The 27,133-nt window shown below is 32.4% G+C and overlaps 1 protein-coding gene across 1 annotated transcript in view; it reads right to left on the minus strand.

The window, feature by feature from the left end:
• Positions 1-15,279: 15,279 nt before the first annotated feature.
• LOC133323810 (mucin-2-like) overlaps positions 15,280-27,133 on the minus strand; it is a 48,526-nt gene continuing 36,672 nt past the window's right edge. The window contains exons 6-8 of the mRNA XM_061532713.1: positions 22,021-22,305; positions 17,716-18,373; positions 15,280-15,718 (exon numbers count right to left, since the gene is read on the minus strand). Coding sequence (XP_061388697.1) covers positions 15,280-15,718; positions 17,716-18,373; positions 22,021-22,305 — 1,382 coding nt within the window. The remainder of the gene's footprint in view (positions 15,719-17,715; positions 18,374-22,020; positions 22,306-27,133) is intronic.

Genomic DNA, 27,133 nt, shown 5'->3' on the forward strand with positions numbered 1-27,133 from the left:
TATAATAGTTTCTTTTTTATTTTTTGTTCTCTTATGAGTTCGTTCTTTAATAATCGTATATATAGTATAATTATTAATTATTTTTCTCTAATTTACTTTTTTGAGTCAATATAAAATTTTGTTTGTTATTATTTCGATTTTCTTTTTGAATTTTGTTTTAAAAATTTCTCCTATTTATTAAAACCGTAAGGAAATGCAAATCTGTAATTCAATGATATTTATAATAACTTTATATATAATATTGTAATTGCTATATCGTTTTTTTCGCAATTAGTCGTTGTGGAAATAGCGTAAATATTTTAATAACAAGGAAACATTGTTTAATACTATTATAATTATTATTATACATTATATTTTCTCTATCCCTAAAAACAAACAAGAACTTAAAACAAAATGTCTTTAATATAATTTTAATGATTTACTTTTAATTGAATTGATTATATGATGATGAAAAAAAACAATAAATGATGAAAAAATATTAAATAAATAAAAATATTTAAGAAAAAATGATTTATGAGAACTTTTATTTTTATTGTAATAGTAAAATTATGATAATGATTATAAGATTATAAAATGTATTAAACATGATAGATTTCTTCTAAGTTACATTAGAGGGATTCATTTCGAATTCGCTTAGAGAAAAACTAGAATATTTTTACTAACTAATAACGAAAGTTTCATAAAAATATCTCCATTCGTTGCGGAGATATACGTATTTGAATTTTACCTTGTGTTGAATTATAGCTGCTACGCATTTCTGGTCGCCTAGTACCTCAAAGTGATTTTGGTGTAATTTAGGTTGTCGAAAAATTGTCCTAAAAATACAGAGTTTACGAAAAGTAAAATTTCTTCAGTAGGGAATTATGAGGTAATAGGCGAGCAGCACTGTGTAGCAGATATCCAATGTTTTAAGTCAAACTTTAATTAGTTATTTCTCGGCAATGGATGGAGATACTTTAGTGATTCTTTCACTGTTAGTTAAGGTTAGGTCGTAACATTTCATTTATATGTTCGGAGTTTTTATTTTGATTCTTAAAGGAGCTTTTTTGATTAAATGTATTATATATGAATTTTTGTAAGTTACATTAGAGGGATTCATTTCGAATTCATTTCGCTCAGGGTGAAACTAGTAAATTCCTTCTAACTAATAATGCAAGTTTCATGCCAATACCTCCATTCGTTCCGGAGATATACGTATTTGAATTTTACCTTGTGTTGAATTATAGCTGCTACGCATTTCTGGTCGCCTGGTACCTCAAAGTGATTTTGGTGAAATTTTGGTTGCCGAAAAATTGTTCTGAAAATTCCGGATTTTACGAAAAGTAAAATTTCTTCAGTAGGGAATTTTCAGGTAATAGGCGACCAGTACTGTGTAGCAGCTATCCAATGATTTAAGTCAAACTTTAAATAGTTATTTCTCGGCAATGGATGGAGATACTTTAGTGATTCTTCCACTGTTAGTTAAGGTTAAGTCCTAACATTTCATTTATATGTTCGGAATTTTTATTTTGATTCTTAAAGGGGCTTTTTGATTAAATTTATTAAATATGATTTTTTGTAAGTTAGATTAGAGGGATTCATTTCGAACTCGCTCAGGGTAAAACTAGAAAATTCCTTCTAACTAATAATGCAAGTTTCATGGCAATACCTCCATTCGTTGCGGAGATATACGCCGAGTACCTCAAAGTAATTTTGGTTGCTGAAAAATTGTCCTGAAATTTCAGTAACATTTCTTAAGTAGGGTTAGGGTATGGAGGAAGTATTAGTAATTTATACTAATGTGTACTAAATTTGGTACAATTTGAATTGTGAGTGAACCGATAGAGTTGGAATCCTGAAATTTTGATTTCGGATCACTGTGGAGTACACAGTGAATGTGTGTGTTTTAAGGTACATCTAACCGTTTAAATCGTCCAAATATCGCAATTCGCTCAAAAGTTATTTCAATTTTATCAATGCCTTCTTTTTCCCTAACGACCTGACAATTTGGCGACCGCAGCGCCATCTATAGGTATGCTAAAATATTTGTATATCACTGTGGGTTGAAGTGGCGATAGTGAAAAATTTAAGGCTCTGCTTTTTGACTCATAACTTCTGAACTACTGGCGGTATTTTAATAAAATTGGTGTCATATGAAAGGTTGGTTATTTATAAATGTAATCAAATTTTTTGAAATAGGAGGTGGTGGTTGTGAAAAGTTATTTAGAAAGACACATTTTGAAATTGTCGCCGGAATTAAATTTTGAAATAAATTTTGTCCAATCTATAACAAAGGTAATTGTCTGCTCTTTAAAATTACACCTGATTTTTGTTGTTAGAGCCCCCCGGGCCGTCCCCCTGCGTACGTCCCTGCTAGTTATGATACATATTATTTAATAGCTTTGTTAATTAATCAACATTCTTTCTGTTTTTATTTTCAGATTCAAATCAAATGTAAATGTCGGACAGATGTATTTATTTATTTGTAGTTAATATTTATATAAATACGAAAAATAAAAAAAGAATTTTAGTAAAAATCAACAAGTGTTTTATTTTAATAATATTAGCAAAAATTTAAGAAAGGTTTTGATCCATGAGTGTGATCAATTTACGCCTGAATGTATGTAATGTATGTAACGGATATTTTACCTATTAAACGTTGAACGATCATCAAAAAATTGAGTGCATATTGTGGGTTTTGAAAATTTTGTAAGTCAGAGAAACCAGCTCTATATTTAAGTGAGACTTTTAAACTAACTTTTTCCTGCCCTTACTGTTTTTTTTCCAAACATATCTTCTAATGTTTTTAACATTATAACAAATCGCCCTAACAACAAAAATCAGGTGTCATTTTAAAGGGCAGACAATTACCTTTGTTATAGATTGGGCAAAATTTATTTCAAAAAATATTATTACACTTATAAATAGCCAACCTTCTTACCTTTTATATGACACCAATTTTATTAATATATCGCCAGTAGTTCAGAAGTTATGAGGCAAAAATCAGAGCATTAAATTTTTCACATTCGCCACTTCAACCCTCTATTCTATACAAATATTTTGGCATACCACTAGATGGTGCTGCGGTCGCCAAATTGTCAGGTCGTTAGGGAAATCAATGTGTTGGTAAAATTCAAATAACTTTGGAATGGATTGAGATATTTTGAAAAATCCAAAAATTATTTATCGTTAAAAACGTCCTCTGCATCAATAGATGAAGCCCCACTCACAAAACTGATAGGTCGTAAGGGAAAATCAAATTGTTGCTAAAATTCAAATAACTTTCGAGTAGATTGAGATTTTTCGAAAAGCCCAATGGTTGTTTATCGTTAAAAACGTTATTTTTTAATATGAAAATATTTCATTCCAAAAAATCGCATAGAAAGCTTCGAAATAAAGAAGATATTATTATCACAAATATCACAATTCGTTCAAAACTTATTTGAGTTGTACCAACACCTTGATTTCCCTAACGACCTGATAATTTGGGTTGATAATAGAGGGTTGAAGTGGCGAAACAAAAAAATTAGATGCTCTGATTTTTGCCTCACAACATCTTAATAATCTTAATAATATAAATGTAGTCATATTTTCTGAAATATGAAATGGTGTGTGTGAAAAATTCCTTAGAAAGATAAGTTTTGAAATTCGCATCTGAAAGAAGTTTAGACAACTACATTTATCATTTCTATAATAAAGGCAGATATCTCCCCTTTAATATAACACCTCACTTGTGCTAATCGGGCTGTTTTATAAATTACAGCCATTGGAAGATAACCCTGATGAAAACTCCATAAGAAAACCAGTAAGGAAAGTCGGACTGGGCCGACTATATTTTATACCCTTCATCACAATGTTCCCTCGAAGGAAAATACCCATGTCGTTCTGCAACCTGATAAATATTTGATAAATTTAATTTCATTCGGGCAGATTAAGAGTCGTCTGCGTATCATGGGAAAATGTATGGAAAACGATTTATAGCGAAATTGATACATGCTAACACTAGTGAGGTGTTATATTAAAGGGTAGATATCTGGCTTTATTATAGAAATGATAAATGTACTTGTTAAACTTCTTTCAGATGCGAATTTCAGGAGTTATGAGCCTTAAAATGTTTACTTTCGCCAACTCAACCCTCTTCGCTATAAATCGTTTTCTATACATGTTCCCATGATACGCAGACGACTCTTAATCTGCCCGAATGAAATTAAATTTATCAAATATTTATCTGGTTGCACAACGACATGAGTATGTTCCTTCGAGGGAACATTGACATGCAATTCTAAGGATGCATATGTATAATATACCATAAGTGGTGAAGGGTATAAAATATAGACGGCCCAGTCTGATTTTACTACTACTTCCCTTACTGGTTTTCTTTATGGAGTTTTCATCAGGGTTATCTTCCAATGACTGTAATTTATAAATCAACAGCCCGATTAACACAAGTGAGGTGTTATATTAAAGCATCTTTCAGATGCGAATTTCAAAAGTTATCTTTCTAAGGAATTTTGCACACACACTATTTCATATTTAAAAAAAATATGACTACATTTATAAATAGCCAACCTTCTTACCTTTCATATGACACCAATTTTATTAAAACATCGCCAGTAGTTCAGAAGTTATGAGGCAAAAATCAGAGCATTAAATTTTTCACATTCGCCACTTCAACCCTCTATTCTATACAAATATTTTGGCATACCACTAGATGGCGCTGCGGTCGCCAAATTGTCAGGTCGTTAGGGAAATTAAGGTGTTGGTAAAATTTAAATAACATTCAAGTGGATTGAGATTTTTCGAAGAGTCCAACGGTTAATTATCATTAAAAACGTTCTGTTTTAATATAAAAATATTTCATTCCAAAAAATCGCATATAAACCTTCGAAAAAAGCATGATATTTTTATATAGCAAAATTTATATACTTCTGATAGTTTTTGAAATTTCTTTTAGCACACAGATAAACTGTGTGTTTTGAGCTGCTTATCTATCAAATATCACAATTCGTTCAAAAGTTATTTGAATTTTAGCAACATCTTGATTTTCCCTAACGTCCTGACAATTTTGCGACCGCAGCGCCATCTATAGGTATGCTAAAATATATGTATAGAATAGAGGGTTGAAGTGGCGAAAGTGAAAAATGTAAGGCTCTAATTTTTGACTCATTACTTCTGAACTACTGGCGGTGTTTTAATAAAATTGGTGTCATATGAAAGGTAAGAAGGTTGGCTGATTATAAATGTAATAATATTTTTTGAAATAGGAGGTGGGGGTTGTGAAAAGTTATTTAGAAAGATACATTTTGAAATTGTCGCAGCAATTAAATTTGAAATAAATTTTGTCCAATCTATAACAAAGGTAATTGTCTGCCCTTTAAAACTACACCTGATTTTTGTTGTTAGAGTTTTAGTTTATTTACTTTAAAGTTTATTTATTTATTTATGTTTATTTATTTTAAATGTAACATTTATAGTGATTTTGGAAAGATCCGCTAACGAAGTAGCGGGCATATGCTATGAAATGATACATATTATTTAATAGCTTTGTTAATTAATCAACATTCTTTCTGTTTTTATTTTCAGATTCAAATCAAATGTAAATGTCGGACTGATGTATTTATTTATTTGTAGTTAATATTTATATAAATAAAAAAATAAACAAGAATTTTAGTAGAAATCAAAAAGTGTTTTATTTTATTGATATTAGGAAAAACTTAAGAAAGCTTTTGATCGATAAGTGTGATCAGTTAACGCCTGAAAGTATGCTACACAATGGAACATTGAATGTAAAATCCAAAAATAGGTGGCAACACTGGCAAAGATGTAATAATAGTGTCATCTATCGATACACATGCCCCCTCTAATCGAAACTCATTTTTCAACTCACACATTTTCTCCTATTTTGACACACCAACTTTTTTATGTTTTTGCCATTTTCTCGCAAGTTATTTTAGGAAATTCTAAATTGAGTATCCTCGTTGACTCTATACATCGTGTTACGATAGAGCACAGTCATAAATTTGTTAATATATTGATTTTTCTGGCTAAAAATTGCGCAGAAAGTGAGCATTCTTATTATTCTAACGTTGAACGATCATCAAAAAATTGAGTGCATATTGTGGGTTTTGTAAATTTTGTAAGTCAGAGAAAACAGCTTTATATTTAAATGAGTCTTTTAAAATGGATATCGCCCTTCTACCTTTTCTCCAGCCCTTACTGGTTTTTTTCCACACATATCTTCTAATGTTTGTAACATTATAACAAATCGCTCTAACAACAAATATCAGGTGTCATTTTAAAGGGCAGAAAATTGCCATTGTTATAAATTGGGCAAAATTTAATTCCGGCGACAATTTCAAAATGTATCTATCTACATAACTTTTCACAACTACCACCTCCTATTTCAAAAAAGATTATTACATTTATATATAACCAACCTTCTTACCTTTCATATGACACTAATTTTTTTAAAATACCGCCAGTAGTTCAGAAGTTATGAGGAAAAAATCAGAGCCTTAAATTTTTCACTTTCGCCACTTCAACCCTCTATTCTATACAAATATTTTAGCATACCACTAGATGGCGCTACAGTCGTCAAATTGTCAGGTCGTTAGGGAAATCAAGGTGTTGGTAAAATTCAAATAACTTTGGAATGGATTGAGATATTTTGAAAAATCCAACGGTTATTTATCGTTAAAAACGTCCTTTGCATCAATAGTTGGAGCCCCAGTTGCAAAACTGATAGGTCGTAAGGGAAAATCAAGGTGTTGCTAAAATTCAAATAACTTTCAAGTGAATTGAGATTTTTCGAAAAGCCCAACGGTTGTTTATCGTTAAAAACGTTCTGCTTTAATATAAAAATATTTCATTCCAAAAATCGCATAGAAAGCTTCGAAAAAAGCATGATATTATTATATAGCAAAATTTTTATACTTCTGATAGTTATTTGAAATGTCTTGAAGCACACAGATAAACTGGGTGTTTTAAGCTGCTCATCACCATTTAAATCTCGCAAATATCACAATCCATTCCAAAGATATTTGAATTTTACCAACACCTTGATTTCCCTAACGACCTGACAATTTGACGACCGCGGCGCCATCTAGTGGTATGCTAAAATATTTTTATAGAATAGAGGGTTGAAGTGACGAAAAATTTAAGGCTCTGATTTTTGCCTCATAACTTCTGAACTACTGGCGATATTTTAATAATATTGGTGTCGTATGAAAGGTAAGAAGGTTGGCTATTTATAAATGTAATAATATTTTTTGAAATAGGAGGTTGTGGTTGTGAAAAGTTATTTAGAAATATACATTTTGAAATTGTCAACGGAATTAAATTTTAAAATAAATTTTGCCCAATCTGTAACAAAGGAAATTGTCTGCCCTTTAAAATGATAACTGATTTTTATTGTTAGAGCGATGTGTTATAATTTTACAAACGCAGACGTTTGCCCGAATGAAATTAAATGTATCAAATATTTATCAGGTTGCAGAACGACATGAGTATGTTCCTTCGAGGGAACATTGACATGCAATTGTAAGGATGCATATGTACAATATGTGAAGGGTATCATATAGTCGGCCCTGTCCGACTTTACTACTACTTTCCTTACTGATTTTCTTTATGGAGTTTTCATCAGGGTTATCATCCAATGGTTGTAATTTATAAATCAACAGACCGATTAACACAAGTGAGGTGTTATATTAGAGGGGAAATATCTGGCTTTATTATAGAAATGATAAATGTACTTTTTAACTTCTTTCAGATGCGAATTTCAAAACATATATTTCTAAGGAATTGTTCACAGACACCATTTCTTTTTAAAGATAATATGCATTTTAAAATAGCCAGCTTTTTTAGCTTTCATATGATACCAATATTATTGAAATACCGCCAGTAGTTCAGAAGCTGTGAGGCAAAAATCAGAGCCTTAAATTTTACACTTCAACCTTCTATTCTATACAAATATTTTAGCATATCACTAGATGGCGCTGCGGTCACCAAATTGTCAGGTCGTTAGGGAAATAAAGGTGTTTGAAAAATTCAAATAACATTGGAATGGTTTGCGATATTTGCGAGATGTAAACGGTGATAAGCAGCTTAAAACTCACAGTTTATCTGAGTGCTACAAGACATTTCAAAAACTATAAGAAGTATATAAATTTTGCTATATAATAATATCATGCTTTATTTCGAAGCTTTTTGTGCAATTTTTTGGATATTAAAAATTTATATTAAAAAAGAACATTTTTAGCGATAAACAACAGTTGGACTTTTCGAAAAATCTCAATTCACTTGAAAGTTATTTGAATTTTAGCAACACCTTGATTTTCCCTTACGACCTATCAGTTTTGCAACTGGGGCTCCAACTATTGATGCAAAGGACGTTTTTAACGATAAATAACCGTTGGATTTTTCAAAATATCTCAATCCATTCCAAAGTTATTTGAATTTTACCAACACCTTGATTTCCCGTACGACCAGGCAATTTGGCGACAGCAACGCCATCTAGTGGTGTGCTAAAATATTTGTATAGAATAGAGGGTTGAAGTGCCAAAAATAAAAAATTTAAGACTCTGATTTTTGCCTCATAACTTCTGAACTACTGGCGGTATTTCAATAATATTGGTATCATATGAAAGCTAAAAAAGCTGGCTATTTCAAAATGCATTCATAATCACTTTAAAAAGAAATGGTGTGTGAAAAAATCCTTAGAAATATATGTTTTGAAATTCGAATCTGAAAGAAGTTTAAACAAGTACATTTATCATTTCTATAATAAAGCCAGATATCTCCCCTTTAATATAACACCTCACTAGTGTTAGCATGTATCAATTTCGCTATAAATCGTTTTCCATACATGTTCCCATGATACGCAGACGACTCTTAATCTGCCCGAATGAAATTAAATTTATCAAATATTTATCTGGTTGCAGAACGGCATGAGTATGTTCCTTCGAGGGAACATTGACATGCAATTCTAAGGATGCATATGTAATATATACCATAAGTGGTGAAGGGTATAAAATATAGACGGCCCAGTCCGACTTTACTACTACTTTCCTTACTGGTTTTCTTTATGGAGTTTTCATCAGGGTTATCTTTCAATGGCTGTAATTTATAAATCAACAGCCCGATTAATACAAGTCATTTGTTATATTAAAGGGGAGATATCTGGCTTTATTATAGAAATGATAAATGTAGTTGTTTAAACATCTTTGAGATGCGAATTTCAAAACATATATTTCTAAGAAATTTTGCACTCATACTATTTCATATTTAAGATAATATGACTACATTTATAAATAGCCAAGCTTCTTACCTTTCATATGACACCAATTTTAGTAAAATATCGCCAGTAGTTCAGAAGTTATGAGGCAAAAATCAGAGCATTAAATTTTTCACTTTCGCCACTTCAACCCTCTATGCTATACAAATATTTTAGCATACCAATAGATGGCGCTGCGGTCGCCAAATTTTCAAGTCGTTAGGGAAATCAAAGTGTTGGTAAAATTCAAATAACTTTGGAATGGATTGTGATATTTACGAGATTTAAACGGTGATAAGCAGCTTAAAACACACATTTTATCTCAGTGCTACAAGACATTTCAAAAAACTATCAGAAGTACATAAATTTTGCTATATAATAATATCATGATTTATTTCGAAGCTTTCTATGCGATTGTTAGGAATGAAATATTTTCATATTAAAAAATAACGTTTTTAACGATAAATAACCGTTGGATTTTTCAAAATATCTCAATCCATTCCGAAGTTATTTGAATTTTACCAACACCTTGATTTCCCCTACGGCCTGACAATTTGGCGACTGCGGCGCCATCTATTGTTAGAGCGATTTGTTATAATGTTACAAACATTAGAAGATATGTTTGGAAAAAAATTTTTTGTAAGTTAGATTAGAGGGATTCATTTCGTACTCGCTCAGGGTAAAACTGGGAAATTCATTCTAACAATAATGCAAGTTACTTTAAATAGTTATTTCTCGGCAATGGATGGAGAATATTTGTAAATAGTTGAAGATCAGGATTTCGATGTTCAAGTTAATATTGAAAGAAAATACAAACCTTTTATTTGTTGACCACATAGAGTAAATAAGTACACAATTAATTATTTGTTTATTATTTTGTTTGCCTTTATTAAATAATGCCGTGAATATTTGCTTTCTTGGGTGTACTATATGTTTTTTTTGTTATGGGTTTACAATTTGGGATTTTTTTATAAACTGTTGTTTGTTGTATTCTTTTATTTTCATTTTGTTTTCTTACACAATTTTAGTTAATAATTTTTTTTGTTTAATATACATATGCAGACAAATATAACATGAGACAAAAAGTATGGATTTATTTTCTATTAAATAAAATAAAAAAACAAAATTGATTATCTATTTCGTTCTCAGTTTTTGTCTCATTAATTGAAAAAAACAATAACTAAATAAATAATAACAAACAATTGTAAATTAAAATTAATAAATTCATATAAAGTGTGTGTGTTAGCCATCAATGAATAAATATGAAAATTAAAAAAAAAAACAAAATTTATATATAAATTAAAAACAACACATTGAATATATATATATATATATATATATATATAAAATAAAGTAATGAAACATGATCAACAAATTGGTAATGTATATAATTTTATGAAAACTTAAAATTACAGTATATATTTTTTGCATATAATTGTTTTTTTTTTAACATTTTTAAATATGGGGTCCAATGACCTCAGATTTTTTGTGTCTGTGTGAGTTTTTGTTTTAAATAAAATCCAATAACAAATTCGGAGCTTAAAAACTAACAAATGTTTTTTTTTTCAATTTCTTAATAATTAATTTTATTATCGTTTTGTTTTTTTTTTTAATATACGTTTTTAAACTATTTTTGATTTAAGTCTTGCGACAGATTCATGTTTTCAACATAACTTTTTAAGTAGGTTTTCTTATTATGAGTTTTATTTTTTTTTATTATTTTTTTTTTTTGAAAGTCTAAATTTGTACAAACATTTAGAAATTGAAAATTAGAGATAAAGATTTAATTTTCATTGAAAAAGGTATTATTTTTTGATCAAAGGTTTCCCTCCTTTTTTTAAATTAATTAAATTAGAAATATTTTATTACTCCTAAATCTAAATTAAATGAAAAATGTTTATAAATAGAAAAAATGCAAAATAATCAACATTTATATTTACAAAAAAGCTTAAAATTGTTCTGTTCTTACTTCTATATTTTGGAGGGGAATATTTTTTTTATTATTTTCATTAGCTCTAAAAATATATATTTTATATTTTTTGTTTTCCTTTTAATTATTTAATAAGAAAAATATTTTTTCAATAACTTTTAAACATATTTTGCAGGTTTTGGTGTAAATATTTGCCTTTTCTATTTCAAAAAATATATGCTTCATTCATTCTTTTTTCCTATTAAAATTTAGCTTTATTGTCTATTTTCGGTTTTTTGTTGTTGTGTTGGCTGCTGTTGGTTGTGAAATGTTTTTGCAAATAAAATTTTATATAAAATTTCCGTTTGCTTGGTATAATATTTTTTGTTGTAAAAAATTCTTTAGCATACATAAGATTGAAATGTAGCTTTACACTACTTAGCAATATTGGTGATTAGAACAAAAGGTAAAATGCGTAAGGGAAATATTGTAAAATATTTTTTGTCCGATTTTTTCTTTTCAATTTAAACATTTTTTTAGATTAGGATTTTATATATTGTAATTTATTTATTTTTTTTGCTGAGTAAAGTTATTGCCCATTTACCTATTTTTTACATTTCATTACATTTCCCTTTTTTATTTAATTTGTTAATATTCAGTGTTATCATAGTTTAACTCTTGACCATATTATATGATAATATCTATGGGTTTTCACCCATAGATATATGGCCCAAATCAGTCAGTAAAGCCGAAAATGTCGAAAAACATAGATATGAATTTGCTCGGTAATAAAAGTTCCGTTCCAGAACCTAAAAGATTCTACTCATTTTACATGTTTTGCAACTTGTTACTCGAAAACCGTTCCTCAACCCACAAATGACCTTCTCTTTGTAAACTTTTTACTCGAGAAATTTGGTCGAGTAAAAATGGTAAACAGGAATGCCTACTTCTGATTGGCAGTTATGTTGATTTTGAAGTATTGCCATCTAATTTGGCATATTTACTAGATTTGCGTTCCCGAACTTTTCAAATTATTTTGTACTCTGAGAGCAATTTTGAAATGTTTCCCTTTTACTAGATTTACTATTAAAAAAAGTACTGGAACAGACCAAAAGTAAATGCGTGTGACATTGCTGATACCCTATGTCTCATCCTAACCTATCAAGAAACTGCTCGGAAGACTGAAATTCGATTTTAATTATTGAAAAAACCACCTCGAGTTCCACATAATCCACTATAAACGAATATTTTGTATTTTTGAAAATTTGTTGGGTTAGCATCGAAAAAAACGCAGAACGTGAATCGTAATGGAGTCAAAGTCAAATTTATCGTAGAGTTCTTCGGAAACAAACTTTCGATGTATTGATGCTATACTCGAAGACTTAAACGTCGTATGCATTTATTTGTCCGAGAGAATATCCTTACGCGATGTTGTCTTACCGAAGACATGGATAGCTATTATTAATGGTAAGTTGGATGAAATTGACTCTCAGAACAAACTCGGAACATGACCGGAGAAGAAAGAGAAAATCCTTTTAACTAATAACGAAAGTTTCATAAAAATAAGCCCACTCGTTGCAGAGTTATATGTATTTGAATTTAACCTTGTGTTAAATTATAGCTGCTACACCTTTACAGGTCGCCTGGTACCTCAACGTGATTTTGATGAAATTTTGATGGCAGCAAAGTTGCCTGCAAATTAAATTTAACGAACGCAGAATTGTGTAGCAGCTATATGATGATTTAAGGCAACATTAAATGGTCATTTCTCTGCAATAGATGCAGATAATTTCATGATTTTCTCACTGCTAGTTAAGGTTAAGTCGTAACATTTCTGAATTTTTATTGCCTACTTCATTAAATTTATTAAACATTAGTGGTTATTTTCATAGGTACATTAGAGGAATTCATTTCGAATTGGCTCAAGGGAAAACTAGAAAATTCCATCTAACTAATAACGCTATTTTCATGAAAATAGCTCCATTCGTTGCGGAGATATACGTTTTGAATTTTACCTTGTGTCGGATGATAGCTGCTACACATTACTGGTCGCCTGGTACCTCAAAGTGATTTTAATGAAATTTCAATTGTCGCAAAATTTTCTTAAAAAGTCAGATTTTAAGAGATGTAAGTAAATTTTCTTCAGTAGGCAGCTAATAGGCGACCAGCATTGTGTAGCAGCTATACGAAGATTCACAGCAAACTTTAAATATTTATTTCTCGGCAAGGGATGGGTTAAGTAATAGCTGCTACGCATTAGTGGTCGTCTGGTACCTCAAATTAATTGTGGTAAAAATTCGATTGCCGAAAAGTTGCCCTTAAAATTTAGGAGCGCAGAATTGAGTAGCAGTTATTACTTTAAATGGGTAAACTTTAAATGGTTATTTCTGGGCAATGGAGGCAGCTAATTTCGTGATTATTTCACTGCTATTTAAGGTGAATTTAGAAACGTATTTGATTTTATCAAATATGACCGATTTTTTTATGTTACTGTATAAGTTTGATGCGTTGGCCCAAGCCTAGTCGATTACGGATGCTGATTAAAAGCTCGGGTATTGCCTTTGAACGTTCCCTCTGTGGACACCACAGAGCGTATATACCAATAGGCAACGGTTGCTGTAGGTTTGCTCTCCTTGCTTGACACTCTCTCACTGGAATATGTGTAGTTGTAGATGCACAAATACGAAGATCTTTAAGATCCCAACGATCCTCTGCGATCTACGTGAACCTCTGCTTATTAACTCCTGTCGAGCTAACGTCTACGCGTTAGCACTAACAGGCCTCTGATATTTTCTTTGATATTTCTTCTATTTTCATTATATTTACACCAACACACGCTAATCGCTCTTACTCCATTAACTAAGCCCAACGCCGCTGTGTACGTCCGTGGCTTACATGTTATATTGCATTAATAAATGACCATAAAAAGGTTAGTTCTCGTTGAATCTCACACAACTTGACAAACGCGCAAAAAAGGCTCCCGCCAATGAGTATAAAGAAATTTTGAAAAATTTGTGTGATAAATCATGTACCTACTCATATGAACCCGAAACAAACCTGCAATAGAATGTGTGTCATCGAAAACGGTAAAATTCCCCAAAAGTTATTCATGTGGAAAATCGGCAAACAGATCATGCGTCGACTTTTCCGAACTATTTAATGATTTTCGAATATGCTGTCCCAAAACCATGATTTCGAGGTGTCTCAATGTTTTAATGTTAATTTTAGAGGTTTTTTCCTATTCTGTGCATGAAAGCATAATAAATATTTTGCAGAATTTGAGTCGTATGCATCGTATTTTCAATCCAAAATAATGGTCCAACTCCGAAGTACGAAACACGCCCAGAAACCATTTGTTTTAGGGATTATAATTTTTGTTATGTGGACATCTAACATAATGTTGGGGCCAAGTACCAACAAATTAAAAATATTTTGGACACACCCGACAATAGCATGTTCCTTCATATTTAAACTATTGATGATATGGAGTGCTGCTATTATTTTCACCGCAACTGTATGTAAATTATTCAAAAACTATGAAAAATACTGAATACCAAAAAAATTAACAATTTATTTGCATTCATTCATTTGGATATCAAATTTTACCATTCACTATTCTTATTAAGTAAATCACACTAGCTACTGTCAAATTGTTGTTATTTCAATCTTACTTAATCTATTGTTTTTTTTTTATTAAGTGAGTAATAATTTCATAGGGTCTAAGACAATTGTTTTTTCGGAAACTTTCTAAATATGTTTCGCGTAGTTTTCTTTTAATGTTTTCAAACATTAATTTTTATTTTTGTATTTTCTTATAACAATTCCTTAAATACATAATTCCTTATGTAAATCTAAAGAATCTGTGAGTTAGTTAGATATATAGAATTAGAATAAATTATAAATACACACTTAAAAATTAATAACAATATGGTTAATTTTTTTAATTTATTTACCTTTAAGTTCTTTGTATAACAAATGTATAACCACCCTGCATGGTCCATGCCAGCTGGGGATTACCATTATTCACGGTTGTTGTGGTCGATATTGTTGTATTTGTTATGGAGCTTGAACTTACCACAACGGTCGGTGTTTTGATTATCAACTCCTTGCCAAGATGCTGTCATTTATTTGCGGTGGCTGAAGCACCACTACTAGCCGAAGTTACAGTGGATGATGTTCCACCTACTAATGTTGTTGTCGATTTCATTGGCGAGGAACCGCTACTACTATTCGGGGGCGGTGGTGCCGGTGCTATACGTATTGGTTTAGTACGATTTGTTGATCCTGTTGTTGTTGATATTGTATTGGATGATGTATAATTGTGTGTGTTATTGTGGTATGTGTTTTGGCTGACAAGGCCTGCAATTAGATCATAGCCACCGGTTCTTGGTATCGGACGTTTATTTGCACGATTTGGACTATTTTGATGTTGCGTAGATGATGTCGGTTGTTGTTTGTTGTTGTTGCTGCTATTTGTACTGGATGTAGCTGAAATACGATCCAATTCGGTCATTGCTTCTTGTATGGCTTTTTCAAGTTGAGAATTTAATTTACGGCTCCTTTGGAATTATGTATGTGTGTATTTTTCGGAAATTATTAATTTGTTGTTGTTGTAGGGAAAATTGGTGTGTAATATATGTATAGTTTTTGTTGGTTTATTTGGGATGGAGGAATTCACAGGGAAAGTAAAAAAGAAAATAAAAATAAAACATCAAAATATTAAAGAAAAATAATATATAACTGATAAAGACTATTAACAACCTATACTAATACCTGAAAAATTGCAAGAACTATGATAGATCGCCCTAAACACAGGACGATGCAAATCCCTGCTATAAAGAAAATACTTGCTAATTAATATGTTTTAAATTATTAAAAAACCATGCTCTAATAATCGTAACAATAATCGAAAAATAAAATCCAAACCAGTATGGACGAATGAATGAATCTTAACCGAGTTCGAACAAAATGACACATTAATAACATTGGACCCTGCAAAATCTAAAAAAAATATTTTTTTAATAAATCCGCGCTCTGCAACCCCTATACACTTTTTTAATTAACACACCCTTTGCACTCCATTTCTGACGGCAACAGAAATCTAGATATATATTAAATTTGGTACCATTTATTACAATTAGTACTTATTTCCAAAACTGAATCCAAATTTTATGATTCGAACTCTATAGGCCAAATCCAAATCTTAGTGAAATCTTTCAATCCAAATTCTACCAAATTTAGTACCATTTAGTACACAAAAGTACGAAAACTGTCTACATACCGCAAGTCTATAATCCAACAATAATTATAAATCCAAATTGCAGTATTCCAGCTTAATCAGTTCAGCCAAAATTCGAATTGTACCAAATTTAGTACCATCAAGTACACATACATAAGTACGCATTTCCAAAGCTAGTTACATTCCAGAATGCAGTAGTAATATAATCTCCAATTTCAGTGTTCCAGCTCTATCGGTTAACCCAAATCCAAATTGTACCAAATATAGTACCATTTAGTATCCATAAGTACAAATTTTCAAACTATCTACATACCTCAATTCTGCATTTCTGCAGCAGTAATCTTATTTTTAAATTTCAATGTTTCAGCTCTATCGGTTCACCAAAATCCAAATTGTACCAAATTTAGTGCACATTAGTATAAATTCCCAAATCTTCCTACATACCACAATCCCACATGTCAAAAGCTATCCCAACTCCAAATTTCAGGATTCCAGCGCTATCCAAAAAAAAACACATTTAATTCGTACCAAATTTAGTACACATAAGTACCAACAGGAATCTTAATTCCAAAATTTAGGATTCAACTTTTATCGGTTCATACAAATCTCATAGTACCAAATATAGTACCATTTAGTACTTTTCGTACACAAAAGTATAAATTTCTAAAACGAATTACATATCCCAGTCCCACACTCCGCTAACTTCAAATTTCAGGAATTCGTCTTCATCCGTTCCTCCAAATTTCAATTATACCAAATTTAGTACTGTTTAGTACTTTTTGTGTACATGAGCACACAGTTCCAAAAACACCTACGAAATTGTACCAAATTTAGTACATTTTAGTACTTTAAGGATACTTATAGTTCGAATTAAAAAAAATGTTTAGTACATCTATTCTCCATTCCATCAGTTATACTGATTCCAAATTTTAGAGATGTAACTCCACTAGTTCGCCAAATACAAGTGGTACATTATCTGACAACTTCCGACTAAGATTCTAGCTTCGCTTGAGCTTTGATGATCCGTTAAGTCTGTCAATAATTCAGGCAATTAATCTGCTAATCCTAGAAGAACTCTGATAGACTAGGACTAGGGCATTCCTTACCTTGGATATAACGAACTTCTTCTATAACTAACTAATTTGCCTGGTCCCTACAAGTTCGCTATAACCGTACTTTACTGTAATTATAAATTATGCTTCTAGCTCTAGAAGCCCTAAAAATTCGTATCAATTCTTATGTCTTGCCTATATCTTAATAATTAAAATATAAATTAAAAAATAAAAAAATACACATAAAACAAAACAACTTGCTCACTTTCTTGTATCCTTTTGGGCCCTGTGGTGGGCCTCCAAACCCTCAGATAGACTTTGCAACAAATTTGTTGGCATTATTTCTGTATTTGAACGGCCACCACCACCGAACCATTGAACCCATACCGATTCCTGTTGATTATCGGGAATTTTTACCACTTTACCAGGCCACGCGGGAAAACCTCGAGCTGGTCCCCATATTAATTCACCGACGGCAAATGTACGCATCAGACTCATGGCCAATGGTGGTGTTGAGGATGAAGATGGTGATATGGGTACACCAACTCCACCTGCTGCTGCAGTACCACCACCCGTAGTAGCCTGGCTAGCTTCCTCTGCATCAGCACCAGCTACCTTTGTGTGTGTGGTGGTAGTGGTTAGGAGTGGTGATAATGGTTTCAATGAACGATTACGATTGCGTTGAGAAGTTTGTTTGGTTGGAGTTTTATGGCTGTGTTGCTGCTGTTGGTGTTGTTGTGGACGATTCTCGGAAACGGAAATCGTTGAAGAGTTTTGTAAAAAGTTCTGCTGTTGTTGGTGGTATTGTTGCAATTGCTGGTGCTGCTGATGCTGTTGTAGTATTTGCTGCTGCGAGGGCGTTGGGGTTCGTGGTGGTGGCGGTGTTAGCATAACCGTTGTAGTGGGAGAATTCTGTGGCGAATCTATGATAAAATAACACTTTAAATATATAACAAAATCAAAGAAATACTCATGTCAAGCCGTTAGAGAGAAATATAAGAAGAAAAAGCTGTAAACGTTTTTAATGCGAATATGAATGCTGGGAGGGAGGGACAATGGTTGAGCGATGAGAGAGAATAATAACAAGGGGGAAGAATGCATGGAAGAAAAACCCAATCCACAAAAATTCAAAAACCTTTAACCAGTTGTGAGTGACATGAATGATGAATGTCGAATGACATTTTGTTAGGTGTTGTGATTGTGTTAGTCAAACTTACAAATAAGGCTTGTCAATGTTTTTGGTTATTGAGTTTGGCAATAAATCAAATATAGTTTTGTTGTCAATTAGGTTAGACAACACTGCTAGGTTAGTTTAGACTCTGAATATTCAAATGATTTATTATATTGATGACCCTTATAAATGCCATAAAACTTATCAAGGCAAATGCCAATAAACAATAACTATAAACGGCTGTGTGGATCCTAGATAAATTTTTATTGATATAATGTTTATACCTAAAAATAGTTTTTATTAAAACAAATTGCTAAAACAAATTGCTGAATAAAAATATTCTTGAAATATTAAAAATATGTTCAAAATATAATATTTTTAAAATTTATATTATTTCTTTAATAAAACCAATAAAAATTTAAGTTTCGCGAAATAAAAACCAGTAAGGAAAGTAGTAAAGTCGGACTAGGTCGAATAAATGATACCCTTCACCATTTTTGTATATTCTACATATGTATCCTAACAGATGTCGCCTTTTCGAAGGAAAATTGACATGAAATTGAACGAACTTAAATGTGCGATCTTTATCTATAAGTAACCTATTCTACATTTTGTAAATAGATTTAAAACAAACTTTACACACGCTATTTGGTATGCTTCACTGTTACAATGTAATATGAATCAGGCACCCATTGATTATTTGGTGTACAATCAACATGAATAGGTCGAAATTATATATGGAAGCTATATCTAAATCGGATCCGATTGTCTCGAAACATGACACACGTCATTCTTGACTCAATTCAGTACACTATGCAAAATTTCGTGCAAATCGAGAGTTATATAGGGACGTTGGTGAAACATTTACATAGAACCGGACAAAACTATACATGGGAGCCAGCAACGTACACAGGATTTCATTTCGGGGGGCCCGGTAGTACAAAATGAAAAAATTCGCTGTTGCAAACATAAATTTACTGCGTACGTCCCTGATGGGAGCTATATCTAAATCTTAACCGATTTTCACGAAACACAGCATATATCATTCTGGACCTAATTCATTCATTTTCGTGCAAATCGAACGATATATAGGAACTTTGGTGTCCCATTAATCTTAAATCGGGCGAAACAATATATGGGAGCTATACCTAAATCTGAACCGATTTTCTTCAATTTCAATAGGGTTCGTAATTAGGCCAAATAAGTGACTTGTGCCAAAATTCATCCAAATCGGATCATAAATGCGACCTGTACTTTGTTTACAATTTAACATCTACAGACGGACGGACAAGCATAAATCGACTCAGAAAGTGATTCTATGTATATTCTCAAAAGGAACCATGGATCCATCTCGATTCCTTTTGCCTGTTACAAAAATATGCACAATGACATAATACCCTGCACCACAGTGTGGTGAAGGGTATTAAAACTCAACGGTTAGCTACATCTATAAAACCAGTGAGCGGAGCAGTATAGTTGGACGGGGCCGACCATATGATACCCTACACAACTACCACGAACATCTAACTTTCTGCGGTTCTATTATCTGAGCCTGGACAATATTTCGCGATATTTGCACCCTCTTGATCGACTAGAGGGCAACAAATATTACTAATATTCAATACAGTACTTCTTATTACTTGTCCAGATTCCCTTGTGATGTTCAGCTTACAATTGTGGCATACAGACCGACTCGAAAAAACACAAAAAATTAAGTTTTCGGGTATTAAGTTTTATGGGCATTGTCCTTGACCATAACTGGAACCTCATGGAACAGTTCAAAGCGACCAACGCTTTATTTCCGCCCTCCAGTGTGGTAATGGGTTACTAAATAATATCTGAATACGTACGTATTTAAATGTAACTCTCTCATCCGAGTACATACGATAATATAATTGGTATCAATTTAAAGGTCAACCACTCCTCTTGGATATACTATCAACTTCTTTGATCAATGTCCTTCAGGGGCAAATATATACGCCATAGAATGCAAATTTTTGTAATTTTTCACACAAAAGTCAGGGTCCATTTGAACCGCTAAATATTGACCAATCCTTATCAAAACAGGCATGCTTATTCTTTGGCCCGATCCCCTTCTCCATGCAAAATTTCGCGATGTTCGGGCCATTATTGCGGCTTCTGGAGCGACCAGAAAAACCGACAAAAACTTAGTATTTGGTCCATTTCATCCCCTAAATATTAACCGATATTCCCCAAAAACAATAGGGGTCTTCATTGGCCAGAACCCATCCTACATGCAAAATTTCGTGAAGATTGGTCCATAATTGTGGCCTGTATCGTGTTTACAAATTATAATGGACAGACGGACGGACGGACACACATGTCTAGATCGACTCAGCTAGTCGAGATATGACGGTCGGTATACTTAAAGGTGAGTCTAGGTGAGGGCTGCACAAAGCTATAATACCTGACAACATAGTTGTGTAGGGTATAAACATTACCTAAAAAAGAAACCTAATGAAACAGTTCTAAAACATCCTTTGAATGTCCTTTAAATATTTCGAAATTGTATATTAAAATAACATAAATAAGTGAATAAAAATAAAAGGGAATTATTTAAGGATAATAGACAGGTGTAGGAAAACAACAACAAAAATATGTATTTAGCTTACAAGATAATTTCTATTTTGTTCGTTGTATTAAATTTATATATCCCATACCATTCGTAGCGTAGATGAATATTAGTGTGTGGGATGTGTAGATGGCAATGCGATGATTCAGAAAAATACAACATAAATTCCAAAGGACTCGTGAATGAAATTCGGTTAGGTATATAAGTAGATATGTAAGTATGTTTAGACAATATATAGATAAAAATATATAACAAAAATACAAAAGTCAATATATGCTTAATATATGTATGTAAGACGGGTGGGGGTAGGGAATTTATGGACAAGGTTTCAAAAAACAATATGAGTCATTTTATTTGAATTTTTTAAGCATTTAAGAATTTTACATACTATATATTTCTTGCGTTCGAATTATATATTTTATTTGTAATTTTCAAATAAAATGACTCATTTTTCTAATGTCTCAATATCATATGTTTTAGTCAAAATTGTCATTTATCTTCTCATATTAATGTAAGACAGTAAGTAAATGTCGTTATGAAGTATGTATGTATGCAAGTAGTATTTTTGTCAACACAGAACAACTACACAAAGCTGTCTTTGTTGTACTCATCGTCCTTTTTCAGTTCATGTCCCTAAGGATGTTTTAAGGTATGTATGTGTGTGAGAATGTTTGTGTTTGGACCAAGGATGTGTGTGATGTTATTGTTGTTATATTTGTATTAGTGCGTCTAGTTATTGCAATAAGAACAGAAAAACAAAACCCAACAAAAAATGCTGACAGTTCAAGGATTCACTAGAAACTTACCATGTGTATCTGGTTTTATATCCATATGTTTTTGTTGTAATGTCTGTGAATTATTATTAGTTGTTGTTGTTGTCGTCGTGTGTTGGTGTAGCGTCAAATTCGTTAGACCCGCAATATTTGTTGTACTGGCTGTTACAGTTGTTGTGGCACCCGTAACCCCACCTCCAGGTGGTGGTGCTGCTGCAATCACATGATATTGTGGTGGTGTTTGTACGCGGCGTATCTTCGCCTCCGAGGGCTTAAAAATACTGGCATTTTGTTGATATGCGGTTGACATAACAATACCTGAATTGGGGAAAGAATGTAGAAATAAAAAAATGTGAGAGATAAAATAGATCGAAATAAGAAATTCGAAATAATAAAAAATATATTTTTTTCTTATAAATCACAATCGAGTCAATATTATAGCATGGTGTTACCATGGCATAAACAAATCCCCAAATGGTATTCCCTTTGATATTAAACAATGAACGCAGTATTAAACTGATAATAATACCAGGGATTGCTATAAGAGCATCAGGCATATTTAGATGGCAGTTGAAGTGAACATATTTTGATGGCTGATACCCAATGGAATGTCAATTGTCTTTAACGGTAATCAACAATTTGAAATGGAGATTGTGGAGATGTTAAGGATTTGACTTAAAAAATTATGGCTAAGTATTTCTAAACTGTTTGATGGTAGGGGGTTTATGGTTTGAGAAAATTAAATACCAGTTGGAAATCTGAGCTAGAAAATTTTTAAAATTAATTATGCATGTATTTTAAACAAATTGTTAAATTCGGGCGTGCCGAACTTCTTATTCTATGCATTAGAGGTGGATTTTTAACATAAATGACGGGCTATGATATGACAAACAATACCATATAATCCGTTATATGGGGACTGTCCTATCGCAATGGAAACTCTATGCACTTGGTGCTACAGGCAATTGGGTAAAAACTCGTACCCAAACTCCTCAACCTACCGAATATTTGGGAGTACCATTATATGGGAGCTTTCATACAAAGTGGACTGATATTGAGTATTGGTGGGGAGATTTGTTATCTAATGGAAACTCAAAGTACCAAATTATAGGAAATTCCTTTGGAAAACGCGTCAAAATCCTCAAATTACCGAATATTCAGGGTCTATATCAAAACGTGGACTGATATATAAAATTTGAAAGATCTATCGTGATTTGAACCGACGAACAAGAACAGACAGACATAAATCGAGACAGAATTTTATTATGATCATACTTCATGTGGTCTCCGGTGAATATTTTGGTGATGTTGCGAACGGAATGACAAATTTAATTTATACTCCACATTATGATGGAGGGTATAAGCATTCTGAGAACATATTTTGAATTCCTAGGAATGGAGAATTCCAAATTACATCCAATTCGGTGGGAATATACGGCTTTACCCTTAAAAATACTAAAAAAGGGACAAGGTATTTATAAAACAAGGTTTGAACTTTCTCAAGACCCAGCACTGCCAAATTTTTTGCAAATTCGATGGGAATAAGAACTTTCAATAAAACGAATATGGGCGGGACTTTTATATCTGTGTTATATCCAAACGTGTACCTATGTCATAAATATATAAGATGCTAAAAATCCAAAAACCGCAGAAGGAACGGGACATTTATATGAGGGTTAGGTTATTATATGGACTTATATTTAACATATTTTGCATATACGTTTATAAACTTCCAAATGTCCAATTACAGCCATTTTTATAGTCAGTAAACAGCCTGACGGACGGATATGGCTAAATCAACATATAATTCCATTCTGATGAGGAGCAAAATGGTACCTATTTAATGGTCATTAATAAAAAAATATAATTTCAAATGAACTTTGCCAAGTTCGGAAATATTCAATGATCGTGTCTGACTAATATCTGAGATATATTTTGGCAAATATGAAAAGAAAAAATGGTAAAACAATTAAAACTGCCAATAACCGAACATGTTATCCTTTCGTTTTCTTTAAATAGGACATATAGGTACAGCCGCTGGACACCCCTTCCACCTTTACATCTGGATCCATATATCATACACATACATCTGAACACAAAAATCCCAGACCTGAACCGATGTTTCCTACATTCAAACTTGATGTGCCTGTAAACCAAATATATTTATTTCAAAAATTTCAGCACCTTATAACATGATAAAACCGACTGACAAGAATTGATATTCTTTACAGGGGCATAAATGAATATTTCGAGGAGTTACAAACGGAATGACTTAAAAAAATCAATCGGATCGATTTTTTCTAGAAAGTATAAAAAATCATTTTATCGTATTTTAGTATACTCATCCGCCATTCGAGGTACTTATTTCTCTTCGAATACCTTCAGATTTTATTGGCATCATAAATAACCATATTTATACACAAAATAAATACATACATTTATTAGCAACATTACAATGATACATCCCTTAAAAGAAAACAAAAAAATCGCTCTAAGAAAAAAAAGAAAACCCCCACCCACAATGTCTGCCATAGTAAATAACAGCATAATCTAATGTTCTGCACCATTGACGTTTATTCAATGCCATCCAATACACAACTAAAACAACTACAACAACAATCAAATGCTTAAAGTGTTCCATATTTTTTTACATTCTTTATTGTCTATTCGGCGTTTTCTTCCGTTTGGCATAATACAGTAATTTTTGTAAGTAGATAGAGAGTGGGACTGAGGTTGATGGTCTGCAAATAATAGGGTTTGCAATTTGTGACACTCACACTTCCAGCAAAGTTCCTTAGTATGTCTTCCTCACAAACAAGGAAAAAAACATGAAATCGCAACATAAAGTGAAGTGCTAACGCGCAGGAAGGAAGTCGCTTGTGTATTGTGAAATTTGTAACCATTTCTATATGATATCCGCCCAGGATAAAAATTTAATGGAATACAAAGAAGACTGCGTGAAATCGAGGATTTCAAAGTTGAGTGGCTAAGCATTGTGGAGAAATTTTTTTCTGGTAACGGCGATTTATATGGAATCTTGATGAGACAATGATCATAGGAATGGGGAACTGGTGTAAATATGTCTCATATTATTATACCCTTCTTATAATGAAGTCTTCGAAGAAATTCGAAAAAGGAACCAAGACAATGCGAGCTCTATTACATCAGCTCAAATCAAAACGTGAAATTGGTAGGTAATCTACTAGGATGATTTTCCTTGATAGAAGTTATATTGTCTAAAAACCTTGTATTGGAGCTGCGATACAGAATTATTGGTTAATTTTTCCACTCCTCTACCAAAAGTTGGCTTTCGAAGAATTTGTCGGAGACCCAAAAAGTACCCAGTAAGTTATATATGAAAGATGTTTCATATTCCAATGCATTTTAATTTTGTTGTTTCTTTACAGATGATGTTAAAATGGAGATAATCATTACGCCAGCTTCTCAGGCAATGTGCTTATTTATATTATATGATATTATGTAAATATAATGTATGTTAATAAATTGCATGCTATAAAAACAAAATATAAATGAAAAATATGTATATATATTTTGATTTGAATTTTAAATAGGGTTTGATTGACGACAAGATTGATGACAATAGGTATACAGTCATCAATGAATGTGTAAACGACAGGAAGTGAATCTGTCGTTAACGAAAAGTAGGGAGATTAGTCGCCAAAGTTATCGTCAACGACAACTTCGTTTAACCTGTCGCCCAAGTTGTCGTGGATGAATACTGCGACACTTGTGTGAAAATTTCGTCAACGATTTCACATTGTTGTCTGCAAAGTGTCTTCAAGGATTTGCCATTGTCTTACACGATTCGTTAATGTTGTCTGCAAGACACTTTCTACTGGGTATATATGGGTAAATAAATCCCGGGGTGCTTCGGATGTATTATATCTAAAGATGTATAGAGGCCTCTTTTAATAAATATTCGAAACCCAACTTCAGAGAAATATTCCTACTCCGCTAGGATTCGAGCCCGGGATCCACCGGTTTGTAGTGCAATGGTTAGGGCCCCCGCTTATTTTATGTTGCTATTTTCCTCTAGGTATCGCAATCTCCAGTCTGTCTTATTAGTTGGGTATATACAGATTAGAAGTCTGACATAATCCACCGTACAACATTGACTTGACTCTCAATGGTCTAGGATTTTCCTCGCCATATGATGTCTTTGAAGCGTCTAAAACCCTGTATTGGAACTGTGACACAGAATTAATGGTTAATTTTTTCCATCCTCCACCAAAGTTGGCATTCATATTGTTATTCCGTTTTCAATACCTCGAAGTATTCGTCGGAGACCCAAAAAGTGTATATCAGTATGGGCATGTCCGCCTGTCGCTTGAAATTGAGAGATCGCAATATTAAGCATATACCTTTTGGAAATTTGGTGATGAGGCTGCCATCTATCGTTGCCTAGAAATAACGCCACCTTGAATTTTGTACAGTGGTCGAGTCTTTGCTTATTTAGTGTTATTATTTTTCACTAGATGGTGCTATACCCTGTTCCTTGTATTAGAATGCCGGGGTGCTTCGGATGCATATTATCTGAAGAGGTATAAAAGCCTCTTTTAACAAACCAGAGACATGTTCCTCCTCCGCTGGGATTCGAACCGCCAACTTTTAATGCAATGGTTAGGGTCACCGCTAATTCTGTGTTGCTATTTTCCACTAGGTTTCGCTATCTCCAGTCAGTCTTGGTTTGAGTTAACATCATGTGTTGATGTCTATTCAAGTTATTAGAATGCAGGGGTGCTTCGGATGCATTTTATCTGAATGGGTATATAAAGAATAGTAGTCTGACGTAATATCCGCTGCATAACCCGCATATACTCTGATAAAGGCGTCGTCTCATATGTTGATTCTTTCTACATGTTGATGGTCTTAGGCTCATTTTCTAACTGATGTTGCTGTAATTTGGAGTTTGACATATACCCTATATAAGGGTAATGTGCATTTCAGTATATTCAAGATTCTAGGAGCAATTCTACCCAACTCTGATAGAATTTAGAAAACCAACTTCAGAGAAATGTTCCTCCTCCGCTGGTTGGTGTCCCTGCTTATTTTGTGTTGCTATTTCCTCTAGGTACCGCTATCTCCTGTCAGTCTTATTTTGTGTTGTACTCATGCGTTGATATCT

Source organism: Musca vetustissima, unplaced genomic scaffold, assembly GCF_032173495.1.
Source record: "Musca vetustissima isolate MV318-11 ecotype Yass unplaced genomic scaffold, APGP_CSIRO_Mvet_v1 utg5682, whole genome shotgun sequence".
NCBI lineage: Eukaryota > Metazoa > Arthropoda > Insecta > Diptera > Muscidae > Musca > Musca vetustissima.